Source organism: Periophthalmus magnuspinnatus, chromosome 20, assembly GCF_009829125.3.
Source record: "Periophthalmus magnuspinnatus isolate fPerMag1 chromosome 20, fPerMag1.2.pri, whole genome shotgun sequence".
Classification (NCBI taxonomy): Eukaryota; Metazoa; Chordata; class Actinopteri; order Gobiiformes; family Gobiidae; genus Periophthalmus; species Periophthalmus magnuspinnatus.
In genome coordinates, this window is record NC_047145.1 from 24,987,297 (window position 1) to 24,997,107 (window position 9,811).

The 9,811-nt window shown below is 39.6% G+C and overlaps 1 protein-coding gene across 1 annotated transcript in view; it reads right to left on the reverse strand.

Moving 5' to 3' along the window:
* LOC117388294 (gamma-aminobutyric acid receptor subunit rho-3-like) overlaps positions 1 to 4,230 on the reverse strand; it is an 18,062-nt gene extending 13,832 nt beyond the window's left edge. The window contains exon 1 of the mRNA XM_033985808.1: positions 4,121 to 4,230. Coding sequence (XP_033841699.1) covers positions 4,121 to 4,203 — 83 coding nt within the window. The 5' untranslated portion in view covers positions 4,204 to 4,230. The remainder of the gene's footprint in view (positions 1 to 4,120) is intronic.
* Between the last annotated feature and the right edge of the window lie 5,581 nt (positions 4,231 to 9,811).

The window sequence follows — 9,811 nt, forward strand, 5'->3', positions numbered from 1 at the left end:
ACAGAGGAGACAATAGGTGCTTATGATCAGGAGGAAGCAGCAGGGCAGTGTCTCTAAACAGCAAAAGAGTGATTATATATGGAAGAACATGTAGGACAATAGAGTCTAAGGACGCATTCAGATGTGTCCTGGTTTGATCCTGGTTTGGTCCTGGTTTGGTCCTAGTTTGGTCCTGGTTTGATCCTGGTTTTAATATTAATTTATTTATTTAGTAATTTATAAAGCAAATGTATTTTCTCCCATAGACACAAGGGTCAGCCCTTAAAGTAACATCTACACACAACAAACTTTACAAGATTTGGATGAAAAGTACAGAAGGATTTTTTGATGTTTGATTCAAAGTCTGATTTAGACCAAATTCAAATTTTTAGGCAAATTTTCAGTGAGATTTAGTTGCTTTAGTTTAGTTTCTGTTTTGAATGTGCCAAAAACTATCAATTTTGATCGTTTTTCCACATAAAATCTTTTATTTTTATTTGAAAACATCACATTTTTGTGAGTAAATGATGATGGTGTTTCAAATTGATTTCTATAAATGTAATATTTTTTCCTATTCACCTGCAATGTCTGGACTAAAATGCCTCTCTCTGATCTGAATGCTAGTGCAGCCTCTGCAGCTCAGTGAGTGAATCTGGAGGTTCTTTCACATGAGGCCTGCTCATAAACTGAGACACACCTGTGTCTCTGCAGGTTCAGGCTCTGGACTCAGGCTCAGTTGGGACTGTAGGATCTACAGAGGCAGATACATACAGCTCCTTTAATGTTTTGTCCTTTTGGCACACAAGTGTGGGGAATATTTTACAAGATTTCCAAAAAAAAAAAAAAAAACACTTAAAAGTGCAGTGAACAAAAGTATTTAGCCCCTTTTTCTTGAATGCAACCAATTGCTTTTAGAAGTTGCCTGATGACTAAAAAAAGTCCACCTGTGTGTAATCTTGTCTCAGTATAAATGCAGTTGTGCTGTGAAGGCCACACAAGTTTGTTAAAAGAGTGTTGGAGCAAACCACAAAATGAAGTCAAAGGAGCACACCAAACAGGTCAGAGAAAAAGTTGTGGTGAAGTTTAAGCGGGGCTTGGATCTAAAAAGATTTCCCAAGCATTGAACATCTCAAGGAGCACTGCTCAATCCATCATCCAGAAATGGACAGAGTATGGCACAACTACAAACCTACCCAGACATGGCCACCAAAACTCATAGAACGAACAAGAAGACACTCATCAGAGATGCAGCCAGGAGGCCCATGGTGACTCTGGAAGAGCTGCAGAGATCCACAGCTCAGGTGGGGGAATCTGTTCACAGGACGACTATTAGTCGTGTACTGCACAAATCTGGTCTTTATGGAAGAGTGGCAAGAAGAAAGACATTGTTGAAAACCATCCATAAGAAGTCCCGTTTACAGTTCACTGGAAGTCATTTGGACACAACAAACATGTGGCAGAAGGTGCTCTGGTCTGCGCTAAGTGTGGAGGAAAACTAACACTGCACATCACTCTGAACACACCATCCCCACTGTCAAACACGGTGGTGGCAGCATCAGGCTGTGGAGGTGCTTTTCTTCAGCTGGAACAGGGAAGCTGGTCAGAGTTGATGGGAAGATGGACGGAGCTAAATACAGGGCAATCTTGGAAGAAAACCTGTTGGAGTCTGCAAAAGACTTGAGACTAGGGTGGAGGTTCACCTTCCAGCAGAACAACGATCCTAAACATAAAGCCAAAGCAACAATGGAATGGTTTAGAGCAAATCATATTCATGTGTGAGAATGGCCCAGTCAAAGTTCGGACCTAAATTTAATTGAGAATTTGTGGCAAGATCTGAAAACTGCAGGTCACAAACAGTCTCCATCAAATCTGACAGAGCTTTAACTGTTTTGCCAGGAAGAATGAGCAAAATTTTCATTCTGTTGGTGTGCAAAGCTGGTGGAGACATGGCCCAAAAGACTTCACACTTAGGTACCATTTAGTGTTACTTATTCACATAAAATGCAAATTAAAAAATATTTAAATTTGTGGTTGTGATTTGACAAAATTTGAAAAAGTTCCAGGTGGATGAATATTTTTGGAAGCCACTGTAAGTACATTCTTGAACCTCTATTTGTACTCATACTTGAGTAATATTTTGAATAACTACTCCTCTGGTCAGGCCTCAGGAGCAGGACTCTACTCCAGATCTGAGTCTGAGTTAAATATTGAAGGACTGTAGTAATGTAGTGTTTATCTGTGAGCTCATAAACGGCTCCTTATCACCTCTGCTCTGCTGCATGAGCTGCACTCAAGTGTCCTTATGTTTCTCACACAAATGTTTGGATTGTTCAAAGCTTTGATTTGAACACAGTAGTAAAGATACTTCTGATTAGATGTTACATAAAGGCCACAGCAAACACTACAGTGTCATAAAGTCATGAACTCAACTGTTCATGTTTGGGTTGGACTGGAAAAGAACTAAACCAGAACTAAACCAGGACTAAATGGGGACTAAACCAGGGATTAAACCAAGACTGAACCAGGACTAAACCAGGACTAAACCAGGTCTAAACTAGGACTAAAACAGGGCTAAAACAGGACTAGTGAATCTGCAGATGCTGTGTTGTGTCAGATACCCTCCCAGATGTTGTGGTTCGATAAATGTGGTGGGAGAATGGAGCTTGTCACTGATGATGATCAGAGAAACATTCGCGGGCAGATTTCTTGACACAGAATCGTGGCTCCTGCTCCACATGAAACAAACCCAGCAGCTCTCACAGATCATATCAGGACACCAGTCTCACATATTGGGTCAAAACACCTGGCACATCTCTTTATTTATTTGTCATTTTCAGAAATCATCCCAGACCCACTTTAGTTTGAACACCACCTGTCGCTCCCCTGACACACACTGAGGTGAGGCGTTTTGGGGACGCTCTGATCCTCTCATTTCAAAAGCCATTATTTCTCCTGTTTTAATCTCTCCAAATGTCAAACACTGTTTTTTAATATTTCACAAGCAGAGATAAAGTGATGCAGGAGTCAGTCCAGAGCAGTGGGGTTTATAATACCTCACCTGTATGCCTTCAGCCAATCACAGCACGCTATTTAAGAGTTTTGCCGTCACTGTAACACTAACAACAACTAGCATGCTAACGTGCACTTCCTGAGTCTTGGACAATAAAATGCTTTACAGTAGTCCCTGGTTTATCTCAGGGGTTATGTTCTAAAAATAACCCGCAATAGGTGAAATCCGCAAAGTAGCCAGCTTTATTATTTTTTTATTCTATATGTTTTTTGCTGTAAAACCCCTCACCACACACTTTATACACTTTTCTCACACAGGCATTTTCTCACATTTCTCTCTTGTTTAAACACTCTCAAAGTTCAAACCTTCGTAGGCGCCTTTGTCGGTGCAGAACGTTTCATCGACATTGTGGGTTTTCTCGGGGAGAAAACTTACAGCACTTCAGAGTCACACTGTGATCGAACGTTTATGTAAATTTGTCTGAACACATTCTGTACTGTACAGGAGACACGGCACAGAGGAGACTGATGGACAATGGTCTACAGTCCCTTAGTCAGTCAGGACTCAGAAAACAATGTACCTTCATACAGTGTAAAAAAAATAAGCTGCGTAATTTCTCAAAAGTAGTAGGGCTGGTTGCTGATTGAATCCATAGACTGTATATATAAATGAACACAGCTAACACGCGAGCCGCTACATTCCAAGTGAGCATGGGTGCGTTTCAGCTTCATTGACTCTGACTCCAATTCACTTCTATTGAAAAAGCGTCACCCCTCTCTCTGTAACTGCTGCTGTCAGACTCGTCATTTTGGTCCCGGGGTTTTTATTTCACTATTGTGTCCCTAAATCAAGATATGAACATTTATAACAGAACAATGAGGCATCGGTCTTGCTAGCTCCAGATTAGCCGCTGTAACTGCTAGCCTCCATGAGCTTCATTTGACTGTAGCTGAACGCTGTGGGTCAGTCCATTTCTTCACAAAGTACAGACTCAAACATGAATCACTCCAAATACAACTATGAGTAACATAATGAGAAGGGGCCAGCTCATAAAAGTCGTGTTTCTGTAAAAGTTTATGTAATACGTCCCTCTAAAAAAAAAGTCACATGACCTGTTTCAGGCTGACTCACCCTCCGAACTTGAACTTGCTGTTTTCTCCCAGGAACACTTCTTTGTGTTTCCGTCGCCCCGAGTTACGCCCTCCCGTCACCATGGCGACCAAGGTGGAGACAGTCGCTAATGACAACAGCCCGACGGCGGTCCAGTCACAGTGCAGCCTCATGGTCGAGAATGGTACTGCATCCTCCGAGCGCTCCCACTTTCACCTCCAGACGAGTTGATAAAGTTTGAATTTCAGTTCAAAAAAAGATTATAAAGTTTGCAGTGTTCATGTTAGCGTAGCATGATGACAGGAGACCAACTAGCTTCATCATCTGCTCCTTCATCTCTGTTAGTTCAACAACATCTAAACAAAAAGTATGGTTCATTAAAAAACAGGCCTTGTTAAAAGTTTCACTCACATCCAAGGGCTTGCATTTTCTTGAGGTTGTTTTTTTTTTAGAACTTCTTCCACTCAGATATTGTCAAGGAGTAGAGCAATCAACACAAGTGTCCAAGCTGGTAAAAAAGAAATACTTAAAATAAATAAATAAATACATAAATAGCAAAAAAAATGAAAAAAGTCAAGGTATTTCTCTTCAAAAATGTCCAAAGTTTAGTCAAATATTAAACACATTCTCATGTCTTTCTCTCAGTCCCAAAAGAGCAGGACCATTTCATATGTAACACATTTTTAGTTTTTTTGTCAATAAAAATTCAATTTTAAATTTTCATGAAATGAAAGACAGAAATAAGACGAGTGTGAGTGTTTCTCCAGCCTCGTCATGAGCCAAACCAGGTCAAAAGTCTGTGACTTTCTGAGTGACTTTCTGCTCTACTAAATTCTGACTGAACTTCCTCTAAGTCTCCTAAGAACTCTGCCTTTTCCAGGAAAAAAAAAGAGAAAATATTTTAAAAGTGGAGCCGACGATTGTGGTCAGCCTGAGTCACTGACAAACATGGGCTGTGTGATCCTATAGAACGTCTAAGACTCTGAGATCTGATTCACTTTTACTGTTCGACCTGATTCTTACTGCCTTGAAAGACGTGAAAAACAGAACTAGTTCATTTTAAACAGTTTGCAATGGTCCAATGTTATTCCTCACTGACCTTATGCATTCAGAGCATCCTAATTATTCACAGTGATGAGCTTATAAGCACTTTTCACAACATTCAGAGAGCAGAGCAGAGTTTTGCCATCACTGTAATGCTAACAACAACTAAGATACTAAGTGCGCACTTCCTGATTATCAGACAATAACACGCTTTATAATTCGATGCAGACAGCACACAGTGGACTTATTTTGACCTCAGGATCTGCGTGTGCAGTACATCTGTCCTGGGACAGGACACATTCAGCTCAAACACATCAGGAAAATCAGGCACTGACATTTCTCTATCAGCACATTGAATTTGACCTGGTTTGGACCTGGTTTACTCATGCATTCATTAAGGTCCTTTGAGTCCAGTTTTAGACCTGGTTTAGTCTGGATTAGTGTAGTCCTGGGTTCTGTCTAAGTCTATTGATATCAATTTCCTCCCAAACATAACATTTCACAAATAAAAGCTCGTCATTCTGAAATCCATTGTTGGTTCTAGTTCTGTTGAAAGGTGAAGCTGGTTTCACAGCCCAGTATCAACCCAGTATGAAAACAGTATGAACCCAGCGTCTGCAGCTTTCGGGTTAATACCTGAGGATTTGTTGCTCCTGGTACTAGCCCTTAAAGAGCTCCATGTTCAAATGAAAACTATTTAAAAAAAAAGTTAATTCAGGAATTCTTCTGTGAGGTAAATTGTGTCTTCAAAACAAAAATAAAAGTGTTTTGCATCTTTGTCCAGAATGATGGTCCATTAGACAGTGGACATGTTTATATCCCTCCATTATAAAGTCCATTCTATCAGCTGTTTCCTGAGACAAATGTATCCTCCAGGAAGTCTGTAAACTTGTGCAAAATAAACTGTAAAATCAAAACCTTCAAACTGATAAAAAAGACATGGACCAGATGTGCCAGTGTCCATGTAGTTTATGCAGCCAACATCTCTACTCCTGGGTGCTCTTGAGTGCTCTTGGGTGCTCCTGGGTGCTCTTGAGTGCTCTTGGGTGCTACTGGGTGCTCCTCCAAAGCTTCTATCAAAACTGAAATTGAAATTATTTTCTATTTAAATAAATATACATTTGTTATCTGGATGTGGTTTGAAAAGTCACTGCTTCCAAAAGTGATGAGTCCAGTACCTCTCCTATCACTGCTCGTCTGGCTCCGCTCCTCTGACTCTGCTCCTCTGATTGCTAGGCTGGCTCTGCTCCTGTCTACTCCTCTGGCTCTGCTCTTCTGGCTCTGTTCCTGTGGCTCTGCTCCTGTGGCTCTGTTCCTGTGGCTCTGTTCCTGTGGCTCTGCTCCTCTGGCTCTGCTCCTCTGGCTCTGCTTGTCTGCTCCTCTGGTTCTGCTCCTCTGGCTCTTGTCGCTCTCTTGTTAAAATCGATATGAACGCATTGTGGTTGCGGTGAGGAATGACTCTAATTCCTGTATAATCCTCTTACTTTCTCCGACCCACAAACCCACAGCCCTCAGCGGATCACCGGATCACCGGATCACCGGGCCGGCCTGAACAATGGAGCCAGAGCACCTATAGAAAACCAATAGTCAGAACTCAGATCAATCACTGATCAATACACACATACACACACACACATATGCACATGAACATACTCATACACATACACACGCATGCGCATGCACATGAGCATACTCATACACATACGCACATGAACATACACACACACGCACATACAGACACACAGACAGATACACAGACACATGTGCACATACATACACATATATATACAAAGGCACATATGCATACACATACACATATAGATAGATAGATAGATAGATAGATAGATAGATAGATAGATAGATAGATAGATAGATAGATAGATAAATACTTTAATTCACCCCTTCACATATGCAGATACATACACAGGCACAGAGATATTCACAGACACATTCACATACACACGTACATATGCATACACACATACACACACAGTACACGCACAGCAGGTTAAAGGGCGGGGCTGCTAAGCGCTGGTCTTTGGTTCCTTTAAAGGAGCTGTATTTTTTTTTTTTTTACGTGAAAAACAGAACTAGTTCATTTTAAATAGTTTGCAGTGGTCCACATTTATTCATCTCTTACCTTATGTATTCAAAACATCCTAATTATTCACCATGATGAGCTTATAAGCACTTTTCAAAACTTTCAAAGACCAGAGTGGAATTTTGCCATGACAATGTAGCTAACAACAACTACCATGCTAATGTGCACTTCCTGATTCTCTGACAATAATATGCAGACAGTACACAGTGGTCTTATCCTCAAGAGCTGCTTATACAATACATCTGTACTGGGCCAGACACATTTGACACATGGAAAAGAATCGGGTTCAGGACCTTAAATAAATATAAAATAGTATTTATTCAGTTTTAAGTGGAACAAAAATATTCTCATCGGTCTTGTTTTTAATTCATGAATTTTAATATTAAATATATATTTTTTAAAAAAATGTAATAGTTATCAATATGCAGAAATCAGAACACTCTGTTCCACCTTGTGGCATCATCAGGTGGTAATCCAGAAGTGTTCTCATGTCCATTCACCTTCATCAGAGTCAATGTTCTTTTAGCCTCATATAAGCTTCTTCACTTAAAAGTGTAACAGAAATGTGACCTCCAGCCAAAATAAGTCTCCTGTGTACTGTCTGTCTAATTATAAAGCCTTTTATTACCAGAGAATCAGGAAGAGTGCTGTTAGCATGTTAGTTGTTCTTAGCATTACCAAAACTTCATTGTGTTTTGTTTCATTCACTCATGTTGAACACCCAAACCTTGCTTATTTGGACTGAGTTCTTCTCTCAAATGGAAAACACTCTGTTCCACCTTGTGATGTCATCATTTGGTAATACAGGAAGTGCTCCACTGTGTTTTTAAACTCCACACACCTTCACTAGAATCATTTGTATAATTTCAGCCCTGGACTTGCTAAACTCTACTGGAAAAAGATAAAAGGTAGATGTTAACTTGAAAACTACCACTGTGTGACATCACAATGTGGAACAGGATATTGTACATGATGATGATGATGTAGATGTAGACAGACTAATAATAAAGGATTACTGAATCATGTGAGTGAAACAAAACACAACTCCAGGTCTGTTTCTGAAGAGGTAACAGCATTATAACATGGCATAAAGATACAAGAGTCTAATCTCATACACTGGAACAGATTTGTAGAATGTTTTTTCATCATCACTTACAGGGACTACACCTTTCATAATGATGTGATATTTGTGTTTTGACCTTATCTGTAGGCTGTAGAAATGGTTAATAGCTTAGAGGTCACCAGGGATCATAAGTAATCATTATGGAGGGTCAAAGGTTATCTGGTCTACTCCAGGTTAAATCTGTACACTAATGTCTGCGTTCAACACTGTCAAAAAGGTGTTCCTCTAAATGTAAAAGTGACAGATCATAAAGGCTCTTTAAGTATACGGATTCAAATATATCAGTTCTTTAAAGGCGTAATATGTAACTTTTCTAGAGTTCTATCTATCAGAATGTATTCATGGAGCACATTTCAGCGACGCACAACTAAAAACTCACCAACACTGACCAACAACAACAACCAGCAGGACAATCTATGTTTTCCCATCGAATGTACCACAGTATTGCATTAAACTGATATATCTCCACGGAGACAAGCAGGTGCAAGACCAAGTTACGAGTTAGATTTGAGGAGAGGCAAGCCTGTTCAGAGTAAGGATAGCCAGAAAGTTACATAGTGTTATTTGTGTACTGATGATGTCTTATTGTGAAATCAATGAAAAGTATCACTGTCGTATTGTTCTCTGCTCAACAGCACGCTCGCTAACTCACTGTGTCTCAAAGCTAATGCTAACTGTTATTAAAAGTGTAACATATAAAATAAACAACCTATTAAAATGAATAAAACAGAACACAATTATTTTATGAGTAGATTCCTTCAGTTTGTGGTGTTGTTTTAATATTTATTATGCCTTAAACATAATAAGACACAAATATTTCTCTTTCTAAACATAGAGGTGTCTCTGGTGAAGTATTCCCATGTGTTTGGTCTTTAGCATGTACTCCATGAGACTTTTAAAATGTACTCATCTAACACAGTACTTTGAGTCCAGGGCTGACTCTACATTCACCTGTATCTATTCTGTACTACTTCTTAACCAAATACTGTACTACATAACCAAATATTTTGAGTGCAGGGTTCACAGTATGTCAGTACTGTCAGTATTATTGATTATATTGAATACCTATATTCAACCTAACACACTAGTACACTTAGTACTAACACTAGTATTTGTAGTATAATTGCTTTAAGTACTTGTATTGTGTTGACTTTACTCATTCTACAGAGTCCAGTGGGTTCAGGGCGGCCTGGGGCACATGCCTGTCAGGACACACGCTAAAACTGAACCTGCTCTTTCACTCACCCTCTGACATTTACTACGAAGTACTACTCAATACAGACAATACAGCTACTATTACTGCTATACCGTGAATACTGACAGTAATGCACTACTATCACTACAATTACCACTACCAGTCAAAGTCAGGTTTATTTATTTATAAAGCGCATTTACTACTACTACTGCTACTACTATGAATACTACAAATACTATGAATACTGAC